The sequence below is a fragment of the Panthera uncia genome, unplaced genomic scaffold (genome assembly GCF_023721935.1).
Source record: "Panthera uncia isolate 11264 unplaced genomic scaffold, Puncia_PCG_1.0 HiC_scaffold_985, whole genome shotgun sequence".
NCBI classification, from domain to species: Eukaryota; Metazoa; Chordata; class Mammalia; order Carnivora; family Felidae; genus Panthera; species Panthera uncia.
In genome coordinates, this window is record NW_026060183.1 from 1 (window position 1) to 20,272 (window position 20,272).

General features: G+C 54.2%; 1 protein-coding gene across 1 annotated transcript; it reads right to left on the reverse strand.

Moving 5' to 3' along the window:
- Nucleotides 1-14: 14 nt before the first annotated feature.
- On the reverse strand, nt 15-18,884 carry LOC125918554 (axin-2). The gene is made up of 3 exons (XM_049624532.1): nt 17,748-18,884; nt 9,222-9,362; nt 15-231 (listed from the first exon to the last, which is right to left on the reverse strand). The coding sequence occupies exons 1-3, from the start codon at nt 18,560-18,562 to the stop codon at nt 114-116; spliced, it is 1,074 nt and encodes a 357-aa protein (XP_049480489.1). The 5' UTR covers nt 18,563-18,884; the 3' UTR covers nt 15-113.
- Between the last annotated feature and the right edge of the window lie 1,388 nt (nt 18,885-20,272).

The window sequence follows — 20,272 nt, forward strand, 5'->3', positions numbered from 1 at the left end:
CCCCCCCCCCCCCCCCCAGACCCTGCTCCTCCTCTTACCCTAGACCTCCCTCCTTCCACCTCCCATCCCTTTTCTTCAAGACTCAACATGGCTGAAAACATCTGCCTTCCCCACTAGACTGTACTCACCGGGAAATGAGGTAGAGACACTTGGCCATTGGCCTTCACACTGCGATGCATTTCTCTCTGGAGCTGTTTCTTACTCCCCACACGATAAGGAGGGATTCCATCTCTAAGGGAAGAGAAAAGACAGAAGCCACAGGCTCACGCGGATGCTTTCAGGATGTGGGCTGATTCACAAGCCATTCTGAGATCCCACCGGAGGTCAGAGCCACCCGCCTCCATGCAAATGTACCACCGTCCTGGGCGCCATGGCTGTTCCCAAGGTTGGATTGAAAGATCAATCCAAGGGGCGCCTGGGTGGCTCAGTCGGTTAAGCGTCCGACTTCAGCTCAGGTCACGATCTCGCGGTCCATGAGTTCAAGCCCCGCGTCGGGCTCTGGGCTGATGGCTCAGAGCCTGGAGCCTGCTTCCGATTCTGTGTCTCCCTCTCTCTCTGCCCCTCCCCTGTTCATGCTCTGTCTCAAAAATAAATAAACGTTAAAAAAAATTAAAAAAAAAAGAAAAAAAAAGAAAGATCAATCCAAGATCAAACTGCCAAACTCCCTCTCAGGTTCAGGATCGTTGGCTTGGAAAGAGCTTAGTAAAGCTCATCTCTCAAGCTCTGCCTTAGAACGGATTACATTCCGGCCAGCCCAAAGTAAAGGCTCCCCTATTTTATTTTACAGGCGTCCCAAGTAGGAGAATCTAAGGCCCCTTTGGTCCTCCCAACCGTCTGTCGTACTGCCCCAAATCAGGAAACCAGGGCCTTATGGAGCCCACCAGGGCAAAATATTGTAAGAAGAGGGACCACGCCCGCAGAAGACTGAGCCAGGCATTAATGAAGGTGTGTGTAATTCTCCAACAGTCAAGCTCCCGACTGTTTCCAAATTTCTTCCTTTTATAAATCACCACAAGAGGGGCGCCTGGGTGGCTCAGTCGGTTAAGCGTCCGACTTCAGCTCAGGTCATGATCTCGCGGTCCGTGAGTTCAAGCCCCACATCGGGCTCTGTGATGACAGCTCAGAGCCTGGAGCCTGTTTCGGACTCTGTGTCTCCCTCTCTCTCTGACCCTCCCCCGTTCATGCTCTGTCTCTCTCTGTCTCAAAAATAAATAAATGTTAAAAAAATTAAAAAAAAAAAAATCACCACAAGAGTATCTTTGGGCTCCTTCCTTCCCTCAGCTCCAAACCCTCCCACCCCCAAACTAAGGAAGTGCCAAGGACACACGATTAATGTGGGCATAAAGAGAAAACCCCTACTATGTGGCATTCTGTGCAATTCGTTCAAATGTTTGAGTACCTGCTATGTGTCAGACCTTGTTCCAGGCACTGGGTGAGACAGCAGTGAAGGAAGGGGACAAAAATGCAGACAGTTGCCCTCACAAGGCTTAAGGTCTAATGGGTGGCAGGCAAGAAGCAAAAATACAAAAACAAAGTCTACAGCAGGTTAGAAAGTGGTAAGCACTAGGACAAAATACAGGGCAGGAAATGGGAAGAAAGGATGCGGTGGGGGGTGAGGGGGAGTTCTGATGGAGTTCTCACAGTGAGGGTGACCTTTGAGCAAAGACCTGAAGGCAGGATGAGCCCCTATGTCCTTCATCTTTTAAAGCAAGTGGACTTAAGAAAAGCCTCCACCCCGGCTAGTCTGCACTAAAACGTGACTTGGCACTCGTAGGATTTCTTTTAAAAAGAACTTTGAGCTCGAAAGTCGTCAAACGCTCAAGGTGTGACTATTTTCCCATTGCCGTCCCTTCTGGAGGCCACTTATTTACAAAAGCGCCAGGGTTCCAACATTCCCATACTGAATCATACTTGGAGGCTGTAAACACCGAGATTAGGTAGTTGGTTATTTCCCTTTTCCCGGTGTTTTGTTCATCACAGGGTGGAAGGAAGAAAAACATCTGGGCTCATCAGCAGTGGGTGAAAGTCAGCAATGCCTAAAAATACCCGGGAGCACACGGGGGCAACTGGTTGACCTCTAGCTCCTCATGTGTAATGCCCTAAAATTCCAAGTGGCTGAAATTTCCAGAAGTCTGTTGACCTAGGCCAGATCACAGGGCCACCGCGGGGATGACACAGATCGACCATGGTAGGTCAATACATCAATGAGGTATGTCAGCCCAACTCTGGCTAGGAATTAGCACGTGAAGGAGCCTTGTACTGAGGACACAAGGGGAGAAACAGGATTAATCTAAAGCAAGGACATACACACAGGGTGAGCCCCGTCCCAGAGAAAGGCCAAGAGGGCCAGAGATAGCATGCCAGTTGACCAGCGCAGGTTGAGAGTCCCAGACATCTTCTCACTCGCTTGACCGGGCCCCGGAAGGCCAGGCAGGATAAAAGGTTCTAGGTTCAGAAACTTACTGAACCACCTGGAATGTATTCACCGGAACTCCATGTTTTCACTATGGGATCACCTCCAAGACGGGAGAAAACTGGGTGCTCACGAGCTGAGCTTGACCAGCTGTTACTGGCTCGGCCAGTAACCAGATTCTACACCAGGGGTCTGACTCTAACTCGAGGCTGCCAGCCCCCACGTACCGGTTCCCACTGTAGGTCAGACACACGTGACGTATAATCCGACTTTCTTCTCACAAAGTCCCAAATTCACCAAGTTTTAAGATGGTCAGGGACTCTCTGCAGCTCTCCTAGAGTCAGTCAGTAGCAGTTAGACCCAGGGTACAAATCTGAGCCACTGCTGGGCCCCAGAACAGGCGTCCTTAACTCAGCAACCCACCCTCCCGCCCCACCTGGAGGTGCCAAGCTTCCTGATGGCCCATTCGTTAAGCCCTGTGAAGTCACGTGACATTCTGAAGGGGCGAATGGAAGACCTGGGGAACATTCTGGAACATCCTACCCCACCACTCAGCACTCGCTGGCTACGGGGCATGCCAGGTGGTTCCCAAGGCACAGTGAAGATCCCCTTGTCTCTTACCTAACGTTCCTTATGGGGTGGGGGTGACCACGGGGGTCCCCTAGATTGGGTCTCACATTGGTATAACCAACTTCTACTGCCCCAGGGCTGCAAGACAAGGTCCCTGCCTTTCTCTCCTGACCAGCAACTCCTCTGGGGACTTAATAAGGATAGATGGCCTCTGCCCCAGGCCTCCTTCCTGACAACGTCGGGGGGAAGGAATCAAGCACCCCCCAGACTTTGCCGTGACACAGGCAAGGCTTCAAGAGTCCTGGAGGAGGTCCCCATCCACCTCCTCCGAGACTCTGTCCTCGGGTGCCGGCTGGTAGCCTCTGCTCTTCCCCTTTCCACACAGATGCAAATTAGCGGGCTCTTTTATACCTCTTTTGCTCCTTCCACACAGGACAGAAGGAAGAAGAGAACTGGAGGAAGTACGTAGAGCTTCTCTGTGGGGGAAGCAGGTCCCTGGCCCATCGAAGGCAAGAGGAACAAATGATTCCAGCACCCCCACCTCCCAACCAATGCACGCCTCCACCACACCCGGGGCAGATGCCAACAGCGGGACAGGAAACTCGTGACCAGGGCAGACAAGAGACGTCAACTTGTAGAGGCTCAGAGGCGTAACCGGTGCCTTCACGGAAATGGCGCTTTACCTCCCCACCAGCCAAGAGTCCTCTTCCAAAACAGCCGCTCATTCCAGAAGAGGGCCACTCTTCTTTGTGCTCAGGCCCTAAAAGTCTACGATCCATTTCCTGGATGCTCAACGCTGTGAGCTCAAGAGTGTCTGAGTTTTGGTCCCTATACCATCTCCTTTGATTATGAGCCTTTTAGCTAACGAGCCCGCTGCTGGGGCCCAGCTGTTTCTGGGGAGCAGTGGTTCTGAAGTGTGGGCTCCACTTAGCTGCCATTTAAGCCGAGCCAATTAGCTTAGCCTTTTGACTCCGCCGTGCCCCGCCTAACCCAAGTGTCGTCCTCCCGAGGCTTCGCCATATACGACTCACTCGTACACGCGTCCACTCGCATTCCCATTTGGCAACCACTCAGAAGGCAGCCTCTGATGGCAGCCAACATCAAAAGCCTGGTTTGTAAGATAAGATAATATTTGAAGTTCACTCAGATGCTTTCCCTGGTGTCCAAAGCAAACCCATAAATAAGATACAAGGAAATAAAAATAAATAAGGAAAAGAACCTGAGCCACCCCTCCGCACGAAATGCGAGGGAAGCATCTTGCGCTGGTTCGGTGACACCCTGGGCGGAAGCTAATGTCGAGCTGATCCCGACTGTTAGAGAGGGCTGCTCTGCGCAAACAGCCAAGACAGATGCCCTCACGCTGCAGACGAAGCTTCCACGCTTCCGGGCAGCCTCTAACACAGAAGCCGCGCTTAGGCGGCGAAGAACCTGCTGCTGGTGATGTTTTCCGCCTCCGCCCACCCCCACGGGCTGCATCTTCCCAGGCCTGATGCCCTAGAATGGTCCCCACAATCCTCTGTGCCCAACACTCCAAGGACTGGGCTTTAGGACTTCGTTGGCAGTCTGGCAGCTAACTTCCCCCCAAAAAAAAGAAAAGGAAAAGAAAAGAAAAGCAAGAAAGCAAGCTATTTCTTCTGAGAATGCAGGTTTCAGAGTAACAGGCTCATAAAACAGCCTTCTCAGAGGCCTACCATGAAGACCCAATCCCCAGCCATCTTTAACAGGGCTTTCTACTTAGCAGGAAAACAGAAGTCAGCAGTGGCCTGTGGGAGAAGGCAATGATTTCTTTGGAGCCCCTGCCAGCTCTGTACCTGTGGGCCCTGGCGCCCGGTTCCCTGAACAGCCAAGTGCAGGCCGGCCCTGCCCAACTTCTACTCGGCCCTCTTTGCAAAGGCCCCCAGGACTTAATTGGTCCTGGGGCAAATGAGACCATTGCTTCTCGGGCTTGTGTCTAATGAACTCCAACCTTCTGGAGTCTATTGAAGGCCGCCCGTGACCCCCTCTCCCCCTCCCCGGCCGGGTCCCCTCCCCAGCTCCCAGCGGGGCGGCCAGGCCCCACTCCCCAGCCCCCCACAGACCCCCTGGCAGCCAGAGCCGGCCATTGTGACAGGGAGAAACAGCCAGGGTTCTTTTCACGCTTTATGGGGCGCTCCTATTCACTTGTTCAAGGAAATTTCAAAGGGGCCTGCTACCCTCTTATCCCCCCTAAGCTTCCCCAGAAGAACAATGGGCTGAAAGCGGTTCAGTTCAGCTTTTCATCCCCCACACATTTTATTTCTCGCCTGTTCCGCGCTCTCATCTGTGCGAGGCCCACAATTGGCAGAGCTCTGAAGAGGGGTCTAATCCCAGCCCTGGGAATCCCGGGTGACCCGCCCAGCACCGGGCAGATCACACGCACCCAGGGCCAGCCGGCCAGAAAGCGGCTCGCACAGCCCGGGCCCTCACGCCAAGCCTGAGGAGAGCAGGAGGGCCCAGGGACCCCCAGCGCCTGGCGGCCTGAGACCCTCGGGAACATCCTCCTCCCTCATCCGATGGGCTCTTGATCCGGAGACCTCTCTGTCCCCCGCTGTAGGCAGCATGAGGCAAACCGCCCTGGACAAACATCTCCCCAGAGAGAAGGACCCCGCACTGCTGAGCAATTCGCCCCCAGTTGGTATGAACATGCCCAGGGGGGTACAGATGTGACGGCTGCATAGCATAGCCTGCCCACTTGGTTGGGAGAAGACTCAGACAGAGCACCTAACACTCCCGTCAAGAAGATCACACCCGGGCCGCCTGGGTGGCTCAGTCGGTTGAGTGTCCAACTCTTGGTTTCAGCTCAAGTCATGATCTCAAGGTTCATGGGTTTGAGCCCCACATCTGGCTCTGAACTGGCAGCATGGAGCCTCCTTGGGAGTCTCTCTCTCTCTGCCCTTCCCCTGCTCACTCATTCTCTCTCTCAAAATAAATAAATAAACTTTAAAAAAAAAAAAAAGAAGCTCAGACCCAACATGGAGGCCCCAGGTCTCCGAGCCTTCCAGGCACTTTCCCTTGGCCTTGGGGTCCTGGGTCCTCACCACCAATCCCAGACAGCTACACTGCAGGAGGGGTGGACAACACTGAGGTCCCACCTCTTGGGACCCAGTGCCCCAAAAAGAAAGCTGCTCATCAAGGGCTTGCCCTTTGCTGTCTCTATATCCAAGTGGACTTTCCTGGCCCACACCCAGCCCCTGGCTACCTAGAACAGCCGGCTGGCCAAGGTAACTTCTCTGATCCCAGACGGGGGCTAGTGGGTGTGCCAAGTCCACAAGTGTCTTAGCTGAAGTGGGAAGGGAGAGAACTTTCAAGTCGTCTCTAAATAAAATTGAGAAAGTTCTTCTGGGAAAGCATTAAGGAAGTGGGGGGCAGTGTGCAGGGGAGAAGTTGCACATGTGCTCCCTCCTACCCCTCCTCCAACCCATTACAAAAGAAAGCAGTGTGATTCCCTCATAAATAAAAGAAACGCAAAGTGGCTCAAAGGTCTCATTATCAACTGGTCCTACTAACATCTCATGCTGGCAATTTACATGCTTGTGGGGAGGGGAGTAGTAGGCAAAGAGCAAGGACCTATGTCTGGTCTGGATTTGAGCTCTGTCTTGCGGGGCCAGCACTGGGCCTTTCTGTCCCATCTGTGAAAGTCACGAGTGACTGCCTGCCTTCCTGCGTGGGTCTTGTGAGGCTCAAACATGTGCGGGGACTACACCGCCAAGTTAGCTTACCATGTACCCAGAGTAACACCTCCATCCATGGTGGGGACTGAAATGCAGACAAGGACCAGGAAGCAAGCCAAAAACAGTCTCTAAGAAAACTAAACGGAGGCCTTTACAGTCTTAACTGCATCTGACTTAGGAGATTCACTCAACCCCCTCGTTCAAATCCAACTTACTCTCATTTTACTCAGAAAGTAAGGCCCCCATGCAATCCACAAATAAAAGCTAAAGGGGTGATGTTGCTAGAGGCGAGCACACACACAGGAGCAGCAAAATGACAGCGGGCAGCATGACCGAGAGAAAAAAGAATCAACTGTTTTTTCAAAAAGCCAATATGTGTGTACAGGGGCAGACAGCCTTATCTAACCTTGTACTCCAGGAGATACTACAGTAGAGCATGAAAACAGATCTTTGTATTAATTATCGGGATCAAGAAATAAATTATGCCTGGGGCGCCTGGGTGGCTCAGTCCCTGACGCAACCGACTTCGGCTCAGGTCACGAGCTCGTGTTTTATGAGTTCGAGCCCCACGTCGGGCTCTGTGCTGACAGCAGCCCGGAGCCTGCTTCTGTCTCCCTCTGTCTCTGCTCCTCCCCTGCTCATGCTCTGTCTCTCTCTCTCTCAAAAATAAACAAACATTTAAAAAAATAATAATTAAAAAAAGAAGTGGGTTATGCCTAATACTATCCAACATAAACTAAAAACGTATTCTTTTAAGAACTATGGCGATCAAACGGTAATTGTTCTCAGGTGCAGAGACTAAAAGAGTTCAGTCAATATGAAAAACTAACTTCAGTGGAACCCCTCATTTCTCTATGTTGGATGAAGAGGTGTACCCTTATTCTATTTTTACTATTGCCAAAATACTCGTCTTTTATTAACACGGAACCTTTCCCCTGGTGGATCTCTCTCCCTTGACTAACAGGGGAATCTGAGACAACACAGTGAAAGCCGCTGGGGAAAATCAATGGCAGAATCCCAAATCCACCAACCTCATCAACTTCTCTTCCAACTGGTTCCATGCCACAGGCCAACAAACAGGACACTGGCCAACGGAAACCAGGTGATTTCAAACAAACTGGAAGAGTAGATGGTCCAGTTTTAGGAAGCTAAAAGGAGAAAACTCTACACATGCCATGATACATGGCTCAGTGGGTTTGCCTTTCCAAACTGGTCCCTTAGCAAAAGAACTTCCTACTGCAAAATACTTGTGGGAAAGCCTTTGAAGACCATTTCTGGAGTGGTAGTTCTCAACTAGAACTTGGGTGAGCTCTTGGGGGAGTTTTGCCCAATCCCAGGCTCTACCTCTCTTGCTTCTCCTGAATCAGAACCTCAAAGGAGGGCAAGAGATGGGGACACCCAGCTCAACACACACACACACACACACACACACACACACACACACACACACGAGACTCAGAATGGTTGCTCTCTACCCGGAGATCACCATTGCCTGACCTCAAATGACTTACAATGCATATTGTGACCCCCACCTGACGGCCTGCTGACATCATCAGACCTTCCACCCCGAGGACCTGGATTGTGGTTTAGAAAGCAAAGGAACAAACGCTAGGTGGGTGGGGGGCTGGGCGAAATAGGTGAAGAGGACGAAGAGGTACAAACTTCCAGTTTTGAAATAGGAAAGTCAGAGATGAAAAGTACGGCGAAGGGAATATCGTTAAGAACACCGTAGCAACATTGTATGGGGACAAGTGGTGACTACACTTATCGCGGTCAACACTGAGTAATGTATAGAATTGTCGAATCACTACGTTGCACACCTAAAACTAATGAAGCATTGTGTCAACTATTCTTCAATATTTTTTTTTTTTTTTTTTTAAGGAACAAACTCTTAGTATGCCAAGTGCAGCCATCTGCAAAAGATCCAAGATCAGACTCTGGAGAGAAGCCCTACTTAGGGGAAGAACCTGACGCGTAGCAGGCACCCCACCAACACTCAGTGAACTGAATCGTGTCCATTTGAACACACCTGTGAGGCAACATTACACCCAGTGGGCCTTCAGAGAGCGCTGGACGTCTGACCCCCACCTTCAATGCCTTTTCCTTCAGAAAAGGTGCCACCCTTCAGATGCCACCCCATCTCCCGCCTGCTGGTTCCGCAGATTGGATTACCTGGGTTTCGAGACCAGCCAAGCACTTCTATCCAGGGAAGAAAGGCGGAATGGCAACCAGAAGATGGGTCTCTCAACTCAAGAAACCTCTGGAGAAGCATCTTAACCTTCTACCTTACTTTCGTTTTCTACCAGTCAACTTTCCTCTCAAGGCTCTAAGCTTGACTCCACCCAGGCTACCACATCACCCCCCCAAACCAGCACTGGCACACTCCCCTCCCGCCAAGCAAATGTACACACACACACACACACACACACACACACACACACACACGGGGTTTGCAAAGCCAGCTGAGGATGGCCGGCTGAGGACTCTGCCCAGCTGGCCTGGTGAGTCACTGCCAACCGCGTACATGAGGGGGATAGCAGGATACTTACACACTACTGTCCGTCATGGACATGGAATCATCAGTCAGTGCATCGCTGGATATCTCGCTATCATTGGCGCTGGTGGCTGGCGCGAAGACATAGCCAGAACCTACGTGGTATGGATTAACAGGGTCGCTCCTCTTGAAGGACCTGCGGGGAAAGTACAACAGCAGTGCGTCACGGCTTCGCACCAGACACCCAGGTAACCAGGCAATCCGGGGACCCTCGAGCGCATGATCCCGCCATGTGCTCAGGCCAACCTGCTGCCCAGGGCCAGGTGCTCATCTGGGCAGACGGCAGGGGCCACTGGCTCGCCCTGGGGAGAAAGCAGGCCGGGATCCCGTGCTGTCAAGGGCAAGTCTGTCAGGGGTGACAGGAAGCCATAAGCAGCCCAGGGGACCCTACCAAGTGCTAAATACACACTCAGATAGAGGAAGGAAAAGGGGAGGCTACTGAGTGAAAAAGGAGAATTAGGGGGCGCCTGGGTGGCGCAGTCAGTTGAGCGTCCTACTTCAGCCAGGTCACGATCTCACGGTCCGTGAGTTCGAGCCCCGCGTCGGGCTCTGGGCTGATGGCTCAGAGCCTGGAGCCTGTTTCCGATTCTGTGTATCCCTCTTTCTCTGTCCCTCCCCCGTTCATGCTCTGTCTCTCTCTGTCCCAAAAATAAAAAAAACGTTAAAAAAAAAAAAAAATTAAAAAAAAAAAAAAAAAAAAAGGAGAATTAGTCCTTACGGGTGAAGGGTCTTCTCCCTCCCCACCACCATACCCAAGCCTACACTGGAGGAACACAGTTCCAGAGCCCCCGAGAGGTCTTTCGCATCCCAACTCCCTGTCTGGGGTCTGTTGGCGTAGTTCCAGGTTTCGAGCAACCAAAGGCCTGGCATGACCTTCTCATTTCAACCTGGGTCCAGTACACTGGTCAGATGGGACAGAGACACTCAAGGCTTCCACCCCACCCGGAGCTGGGCCTCTGCCGCGCCCTCCCCGACCTGGGCAGCTAGGCTAAGGCTAAGACCAAGCCCCACAGGATTAAAATGAGCAGCGCCGCTGTTTCAAAGGAAGGTCCAGGCCCCTCCTCCAGTGTCTCCTGCCCTTTGTTTCAGTGGCCTCAGCCTCCCCATTCTGCTCTCTTGATCTCCTCCCAGAACAACCAGTGTCCCTGTCCCCTGCTGGGCTGCATTCCTCTTGTGTCACCAGCAAGGGACATAGTGGGGAGGGTCGGTGGGGGGGGTGAGGAAGGGGCCACTGTGGTCTGTGAGCTGCAGGAAGGGGGGCCTGTCAAGCCTGAAGTTGCAAGAGGCCTCAATGACAAAGAGCCCAGCACACTCGACTGGGCCCACCCAGTCTAGCACACTCGACTGGGCCCACCCAGTCTACACCAACAGCAAAGAACTCAGCTGGGGGAGAAGCGGAAGGCCCAGAAGAGAGAACCTATTCCAGCAGGCCATTGCACAGGTCTCTAAAGATGGCCTTGGGGGTGGCACATGAAAGGGACTCGTGAAAGGTCAAAGCAGTCTCCACGCGTGATCGCGGCACTCCTATCCACCAGTACGTGTGCAGCACTGTGCTGAGCTCTGGACTGACCCAGCCCGGGTCTCTGGTCTCCTGGCACAACAGGGCCTGGTCACAACAGGGGGCGCTGCCACTGGGGAGGCAGACTGCGTCATCACTGGCCCACAAAGAGGGGCACAACTTCACACACATCCTTTCATCCCCAGCCCATGCTTGCAGCCACCTGGGGGGAGGAGGCGTTCTGGGCACACGGGTGGTGGCCCTGCAGGACAGCAGCCTGTCCCCAGGTCAGAGCTGGGACTCTCACCCAAACCCTTCCTGCCTCCCAATACAAAGACCGGCCTCAACAGTTTAAAAAGTTCTAGCAGCATGAGTGACCCAGGCCGGGCGCCCAGGTTGGACCGATGGACCGAAGGAGGGTCGGGTGTGGGCAGGGAGTTGTGGCCACAGTTTGGTATGAGGGAGTCAACGGGGGCAGCTGGGATGGGAAAGACGTGGAAGGGTCAGGGCCCTGTCGTTAAGGCCTGCACTCCAGCTTGAGTTGATACCATGAACAAGAAAAGTTACATCCAGGGGCGTCTGGGGGGCTCAGTCAGTTAAGCGTCCGACTTTGGCTCAGGTCGTGATTTCGCAGTGTGCGAGTTCGAGCCCCGCGTTGGGCTCTGTGCTGACAGCTCGGAGCCTGGAGCCGGCTTCTGATTCTGTGTCTCGCTCTCTCTCTGCCCCTCCCCTGCTCATGCTTGGTCACTGTCTCTCAGTAATAAATAAACATTTAAAAAAGAAAAAAAGAAAAAAAGAAAAAAGAAAAGTGACATCCAGAGTCTTAACACGTTAGAGCCAGAACGAACCTCTAGCAGAGAGGACCTAGGCCAAGCCCCTCAGTTTAGAAATGTGACTAAAAACGAAGCATCTCCACAGACGGCACGGTTAGTCCAGGCGGGCCCTTGTTTTTGGCGCAGCTGTGTGCGCAGCACATAGTAGGTGCTCAAGGAACGTCCGCGGCCCCGGCGTCATGCAGCCTCACGACCGTGGCAGGAGGCGCGGAGCCCCAGGTGGGGGCCAAAAGCCTGGTCGGAGGCCACCTGGCTGGAGACCTGGCCACACAGGGAGCCCACATCCAGACTCCCACAGGTGCTCAACATCAGCAGGGACCATCTTAGAAATGGCAGGTGGGTGCAGAATGAACCAGAAAGCACACATGAGGAATGTCACCCTTGAATCTGCCGAATACCTTGGACCAAGGGATGGTCCACTGAACGGGCACTGGGACACTGGCCCTGTCCTTGTATCTGTAGAGGGCAAGGAGTCTCAGGATATCCCCCCAGGATATGCCAGGCTAACTAAATAAGAAGGGAAGGTCCTCCCGGCCTCAGAGCTGGTCCTGCGTCAACATGGGATTTCCAGACACCAGGGCTGGAGAGAGAGAAGCGGTGGGAGCAGAGGAGAGGCAGATGACTTTTCCTGGGGAAGAGACGGGATGAGGAGGATTCAGTAACAATCCTCGGAGGCAGAGGATGGCAGAGGATGGCTGTGTTGGCATCGTCACTAACGGCAGAGCAAGAGGAGACTGGGCTCTTAAGTCAGAATGAAGAAAGTGCTGCCCGCTGGTCCGAGCGGACCCATGGATGTTATGGAATCACCCGAGTCTTGAAAACCGTCCCAGTCCCAAGTACCCAGCTCTCCGGGGGGCCTGGACAGGGTTACTGCCTCGAAGCAGGATGAACGAACGAGAGGAAAGTCTCCAGGGTCCCTTCCTGGCTTCAGAAGCCCAGGGCAGGTAAGCGCTCTCAGCCCTGGACAGGGAACAGGAGTGGAGAGGCGAGAACCGCTGCTGGCTCAGCCCCCCGGCCGGCAGGTGACCAGTCACGTCACCGCCTCCACTGACGTGGGGTCTCCACCCAAGAAGCACATGGGTCAGACTTGGCCAGCGGCACCAAGTTCTTACGTTCTCTGAAGACTCCAGAGCACTGTGATTTGGGGAGATGATAGTCCTACTCCAAAAACCCAACCGCCAACGAAAACTGAGCGGCCGCAACTCTCCTGCAGGGTTTGTGGTGACTTCTCCTTTTTTCAATTTTATTTGTTTTAATTTACGTCCAAATCGGCTAGCGTATGGTGCAACAACGATTTGATGGTGACTTCTAAACACGCGGCGCCGGTGTGTTTGCACGCTGGATGCCTGTCCTGTGCAACCAGACTGGAAACTCCACGAGGGCAAGGACCGGATCGGTCTTCTCTGCGTGCGGCCCCTCAGTGGCGGGGGGGCGGCGGAGCATGGCAGGCGCTCTAGACTTTGCTGAACCTCCTTAAAAGACCTGGGACCATCCTGTGGGTGGCTGGAAAGTTCTTTTAGTCTAAGAGACATCAGTACAAGATCAGGAGAGCCCAGATAGCCCTAAAGAGCATCCGGACCCTCTCTACCCCTCCAGTGCTGCCATCTCTGTGGTATCAACGCACTGACAAGGTCCTGGATTCAACCTCTGCACGGAGAAAAAGAACTCACTAGAAATCCCTCCCTCCCCGACTAAGAAGACAGCAGACTCCAATCCGTGTGTGCGCACGGCCTCGTGCTCACCAGAGTGGATCGCAAAACACATGGATCCCCAAAGAAACTCGTCCCCCGTCACTTCCAAAACAGAGGGCTCCCGTGTGACCCGTACTTAAGAACAGAATACACCGCTCTCAGCTCACTTGGCGGCAATAAAGTATTTGGATTTCCCTACGATCGTGACAGAGGAAGGAGGGCAAAGCAGAGGAAGGGGCCGGGTTGTGGAGGAGAGAGAGACGGAAACTCCACTTTTAAGAACCCAGAACTTTGTCAGAATTGCCACATAATTTTAAGAACACGGATTAGAGCTCTTTTCTCGTATCTTAAAAAACAGGAAAGAAACTCAACCACGCTACAGTAATTGTACCCAGATGCTTTATTTCTCCGGTGCTCCCACAGTTGCCGCAAGGATTTTAAATTCCTACAGAGAGTGGGGGCCTGTGTGGCAGACTTCGCACCGGGCGTGCGTCCACGGACCCCCATGTGCTGTCAGGGAGCAGAAGTCCTGGGACCTTAAGGGGAGGGAAACTGCTGGCCTTTTCTCCCCAGCTTATTCTTTTTCTTTTTTTAATTTTTTTTTCCTTAATTTTTTTTTAATTTATTTTTGAGACAGAAAGAGACAGAGCATGAGCAGGGAAGGGGCAGAGAGAGAGGGAGACACAGAATCGGAAGCAGGCTCCAGGCTCTGAGCCATCAGCACAGAGCCTGATGCAGGGGTCGAACTCACAGACTGTGAGATCATGACCTGAGCGGAAGTCGGACGCTCAACCGACTGAGCCACCCAGGCGCCCCTCCCCAGCTTATTCTTATCTCTTATCTCCATGAAGGTGCCATGGCCCCGCCGCACCACCCCCCCGCCCCCAGCACAACAGTGCACAACAGACCTGACCTTTGGGATCTCCCTCCGGATCCCCACCCCCACCACCAAAACAACGCAACTTAACAAGTATTTGCTTCTAAAAGCTGTGCCCTAGGACAGTGTACTTACAAAGTCACTGCCCAAAAGGCAACCCTCTCTTCAAGAAGCATTTTCTAAGGCAAGATCAAGAGGGCGTTCAGGGAGGGGTCTGGCACTCGCGTGGCACTGAGCGCCAGAGCCATCAGATAGGCAAACTTTCACCAGTGAGTCTCGGCACACTGCCTCCATCAGAGGCTCCGTCCTCTAACTGGGGGCTCCTGCCTCCAGCATATCTTTCCTATGGCATCAGTTTCTTTGATAATTGCAGCCAAGCTGGATGCCGGTGGCTTCGCAGGCCTCATCGGTGAGTTCTTTCAGAGAACAGGAAGCACTTGGAGCCAGCAGAGGGCCATCTGCTGGGCCCGACTTATCTCAAGGGAGGCCGGAGGAGAGCCGCCAGGCACCAGAGGATGGCACCAGGGCCAGGGCAGACTGGGAAGGGCACAGGGAGCACTCTGTGAGCCTAGCACTGTCTCCTTCCCAAAATAAATGCTGGGCTGAGCTCCTAATCCCACAGCCCCTCCACACACACACACACACACACACACACACACACACACCTCAGCGTTCTGTGGATATGTCTGTGTGCTGGGGTTTTACACGTGCTCTACCAACGGGTCACTCTTGCTCTAAGTTATTTATAGAGACCATCAAAAGCCCAGGCATCCCACTCAAGCACCCACAAACCAGAGTCCTTCCCTCCGAGGATAATTCCTGCTCTTCCGTTCCAACTATTTATATTAAACCTGACACCAGATCAGTAAGGACACAAACAAGTCGTTACAAATGAGGCTCCTCTGAGCGCCCAAGGAGAACGCAGGGCTTGGAAGGCACCCAGCTGCCGGGGCTGCTCCTCAACAGCTGATGGGGACCCTCAGCAGGACTCCCGGTCTCTGTTTCATTCACGTTACTAACTTATGAAGCCCATCACCGAAGCCCCGTCCCTCACTCGATGAGTGAGTGCACTGCAAGGAGGGGCAGACCTGGAAGAGCGGGAAAGGATCCCCCATCCCAGTAACGGGCTGAAAAGACAGACTTAAGCTCAACAGGTAGAGGAAGTCGAGGCCCGGGAAGGGGGGCCACTCTAAAACTTGACGGTGACTGCGGGCTGGAGGCCGGGACTCACTCTCTGAAAGGGACATCCTAACCTGGTTGCCCTTCTCACACATGTACTCATCATCAGGATTAAATTATACTAGTTCTAATGCTTTACGACTATTCAGAACGTTTCCCTTTACGAAGGGCTCCCGGGTCTATTGTTTTGATCCCATAAGAGCAACCTAGGACACGAACAGGACGGATGGTGCCTGTTACTGCACAGAAGGACACATGGGGTTCATAAGACTTCAGCCCAGGTAAGCAGGCAGTGGACAGGGCTGGGACCCAGGCCTTGGAAGAATTTGGGACACCGCCCAATACATCACAGGCACGCCTGAATAGAATATCTCGTATGTGAAAATGAAATCGGATGGCTCTTAAGTTCTCTGTGACGATGCCCGGTTAAGACACATGGGCTTCATGTAATCCAGGTAAAATACTTCATTTCAACCCAACGCTGGGAGAAAGCACACACAAATAGAGCCTGGAAACCTCAGGGGCGGATGAAAAGTGTCTCTATAGATCAACGATGCCAGGGGTTCACAACCAAGAAGGCAAGCCCTGGCAACACAAAGGATCTTCGGCCGCTGCCCCTGGGGATCTAAAAAGCTTCACAAGAGTAATCTCCAGAAAGTTTAATCCTGGTAATATCCCACTGGAGGGCTCTGGAAAGGGGAGGGGCACAGCGAGGCTGGGTCTCTACTGCCCACCCACAAAGGGGAGGGGTCACGAAGGGTCCTGCTTGGGAGCGTTTTCTTAGGGTGAAAAGTCCCAAACCACCAAACCAGGTGCAGTTTACAAAGGGGGCACTCTGGGTCCTGACTCGGGCAGACACAGAAGCTCCACTGTTGGAAAGCCCCTGGAGAAGCAGCCTTACCACAGGGCTTAAGTAGTCTCAGCTTCAGCTGCCAAACTGGAGGGCAAGGAGGCCAGCAGAGATTTACCAGAATGTCCGCCTAACGGAACGGGGCAGTAACAGGTGCCCAGTGACTGCCCAGCCACAGACGCCAGACCTAGTAGCTTCCCTTCAAACAACCTGAAACCATAAGCTTCAAGACGCTGAAACAACTCCTTTCACGTGATCCCATGCTTCGTTTCAAAAGCCAATCCAGCGCTACTTAGGTGTAGACCAGATGTCTGAGTGTGAGTAAACTCGCTCTCAAGGCTGTAGGAGCGCCCTCTGGTGGCTGGAGAACAAGCTCTTCGCTCCCCATGGAAAGTCAAAAAGCTCTTGGCCAGCCCCTAAGTCACTGCTTCTAGGCTCGGACATCACTATCCTGCCCCCTCGTACTATCGCTTTTGACACTGAAGGCCCCTCTCTACAGGGAGAGGGCAATCTCCACGGAGGCAGCCACCAGATCGCATCCCCGGTTCCAAACACATGAAGAAATACACAATGGAGAGCAAGATAAACCATTCAGGTAGCTATGGAGTGCCCACCGCCCCTTCCACGGCACGCCAAGGGCAACGACCTCAAAGAAAAAGGCTCATTCTGGAGAGCTGGAAGGGGAGAGAGGGAGAGACACAGAAAGACTCGTTCTAACGGGAGGTCTGAAGTTGCTGGCAAAGGTCAAGAATCTTAAGACTTGGCCATTCTCCTTCTGTAAAGGGCTGTTGATCTTTGAAGCCTCTAAAAGGGAGAGTACTCCAGGGCCCCGTCCCCTCCGTCCAAGACTCTTCTCTGCCAGCACCAAGCAACACAACGATCAGCTGAGGTCTGACCCTTGGGCTGCAAGCATTTAAAACCTAGATTCATATACCAGCGGGCTCCAAAGCTAAGGGTCCTTTTATTCAGGGAAGTCACAGGACCTTGCCTAGTTAGGATAGGTTTCCTGGCGGGTACATACCTAATTCTCCAAAGAGAACCGCAGCCAGAGTTGTTAAGCCAACTGCTGGCTCTTATCTTAACAGAAAAGTTCCAAAGACCCCACTTACCCCCATGTCCGATGGGTGCACACGCTATTTCCCAGGCCTCCACGACCCAGCTGCCTCCCCAACCACATTAATTCCACTCTCCACTGATTAGTGGTGAATGACCCCTTCCAAAAGTGGTGTTTAGTGTATTTGGTGACTCAGAGGCATCAAAAGCTGCTGTCCTCTCCCTCTCTCCCTCTTTCTCTCTCTCCCTTCTAAGACTGGCCCAGGATAATAAGTAACCCGCATTAATGAACACTGCTTGCCCCTGTTTGAAGTTAGCCCTGGAAGACTGCAGGTATGCAGCCGTGGGAGCACACTCTTCCCCACTTTAAACAACGAAAAGCCAAGATCAAAGGGTTCGTGGCCAGCGGTCCTAGCTCTCAACAGACCTTTGTCGGCCTCAGCGGCACATCCATCCAACCATCCACCCCACTCAACTCCAAACATCTGCAAGGTCCGTACCCTCCTCCAGCCCCGGCCCCCTCCCCGGCCCAGGTCTTACCTGTATCCATTTTCAACGGTCTCCGCGGACCTCGCGTTGGCTGTAGCCCTCAGGGTTTTGCTGGACAAGCCCACCACGGTGGGTGACAGTTTGCACTTGAAGTCGGCACAAGCCCACTCCTCTTCCTCGTTCAAGGTGGGGAGGTAGCCACACACGACCTTTAGACTCCCCAGGCCCCCGTTACTCATGTAAGCTGTGTTTTCTCCCCCACTCCTCACATATTCGAGGTATATATCAGAAGTCAAAAACATCTGGTAGGCATTTTCCTCCATCACCGACTGGATCTCAGTCTGGGCCTGGTCGAACATGATGGAGTCAATCTGCTGCTTCCTGATGCCATCTCTAATGTAGGTCTTGGTGGCAGGCTTCAGCTGCTTGGAGACGATGCTGTTGTTCTCGATGTACCGTTTGTAGATCGCTTTGGCTACTCGTAAAGTTTTGGCATCCTTCAGGTTCATCTGCCTGAACCCATTGCAGGCAAACCAGAAGTCCAAGGTATCCACGCATTTGTCCCTCTCCAGGAAAGTGCGGAAGAGATAAGCACCGTCTTGATCGCCCAACAAATAGTGCAAAGACTTGGTCCACCTGGTCAGAGGGGAGTCCGGGGATGCCCGCCCCTCAGGCTCTCCCAGCCCACCCTCGTTCCGCCTGGCGTTGGAGGAGACAGGCATGGGTTTGGTGACCTGGCCCTTTCCCACCCCGGGCTGGCACGGTGGGGTCTCCCCTTCTTCCCCCGGAACGGGGGGCCGGGGGGCATCCTCGTGGAAGCTGCTGCTGGGGTCTGGGAGGCGAGTCACCAGCACAGCACTGCTCATGGCGAGGGAGCTCTGCGCACGGAGTTCGGGAATTGTTCTCTTCCCCCAGCTCCTGTCAGCGATCAGCGTGGTCTCTCTTTCTCTCTCAAGTCAGCAGGGGCTCATCTGAGCCTCCTTTCTGGAAAGAAAAGGAAGGGGGGAGGTAGGGGGAGAGAAAGGGGTATTGATCTAATCAAAACCAGATCTACCCAACATCAAAGCAAGAAAGTAAACAGGCTTTTCAACTCCTCAAATTCAAATCAAGCAACCCAGCTATCTGCGAGGTGCTCATCTAAAGTATCCGACGCTGCTTTTTCAAAGGCGAAATCTGAGCTCCCAGCACGTTTTGGGAGGGGGAGGGCGGGGAAGGTGAGCTGTGAGCTCGGAGGGTGGGAGCTAGGGGTGGGGGCGGGGGGGGGGTGGAAGGTGTAAGACTGAGCCTTCCAAAAACCCACTCGGCCTGGGCGCACGCAGTGCTGCCTGGGCTCCGCTACCCACCCCCCCCCACCCCCGTCAGCATCAACTCCAAAGACGCGCACCCCGAGCCGCCGGGTTGTGTGCAGGTGAAACCAATTTCGGTAAATTTCCCCACTCGGCTCTCCGCACAGATAACTCGAGCTCCAAACGTGCCCTTCCCCGGCATCTGGTTCCCATTCCCCCCACCCACCCCTTCCCTCTGCGCTCCCCCTTCCCACTCCTTAAAAATTCAGAAGATCCTCGACCGAGAAAGAAGCCCGCCCAGCAAGGGGCGGAATGGGCTCCCAGCTGGAAAACGCCCCCCCTCCACCCAGATGTAAATGTTCGCTGCGCCCCCGCCTCCCGCCAAGAATCCGGCTCAGTCTACACCTCGGTGTTCCCCGTTCGCCAGAACCAGAAATCAACTCATTCCGTCAAGACTTTGATCTCCAAACTTTGCGAGAGAGCAGAGAAGCCTCAAGACCCGCCGCCCCCTACGCCCCCCACTTCCGCCCCCAGCTCCCCTCCCGGAGCCACAAACCCTACAAAACCGGTTCAGAAACCGTCTCACGCTACCATTGCCTCTGCCAAGAATCCCAAACTCTACTGACCTCAAGCCTGTCTTTTTTCCAAAAGAAAAAAGTCTTATCTGACCAATAAACAAGCCGCTTTCCCTAGCACTGGAAGGATCAAACTAAGGAGGGCAGGGGCGGGCCGGGGGGGATGGGGCGCGACCCCGAACCAGGGGCCCCAGGCCGCCGGGCTGGGCAGCTCCGCCGGCGGAGTGGCGGGGCCGCCGGTAGCGCCGCGCTGCCGGGGCGGAGGGAAGGTGGGGCGGCCCCGTTACCTGGAAGACGAAGGCGGCCCGAGGCCGGGCTCTCATCTCCGCGGAGCCCCACCGGCCCGCCCCCCACCCCCCCGGCCCAAATCCAACCGAACGCTTCCAGAGCCCCGGCGAGCGGGCCGCGGAGCGCGGGGCAGGAGCCCCGGGAGGCGCTCGCGGCACCCCGAGCCCGGGTCGGTCCCCGGCGCCGCCGCTCGCAGAGACCCCCGCAGAAAAGGCACGGAAAGCAGCAGCCTAGTCCAGAAATGGCGACGCGCGGAGTCTCTGCCTCTCCGCAAAAGGGGCCGGGGCGGCCGGGGGCGCGGGGCCCGGGCGGGGAGGAGGGACGCGGGGGACGCGGGCGCCCCGGGCTCGGGCCGCTCCTGCGCGCAGACTGAGCCCGGGCCAGCGCTCGGGGCCCCTAAGCGCGGACCAGCGGCCGGGAAGGGAGG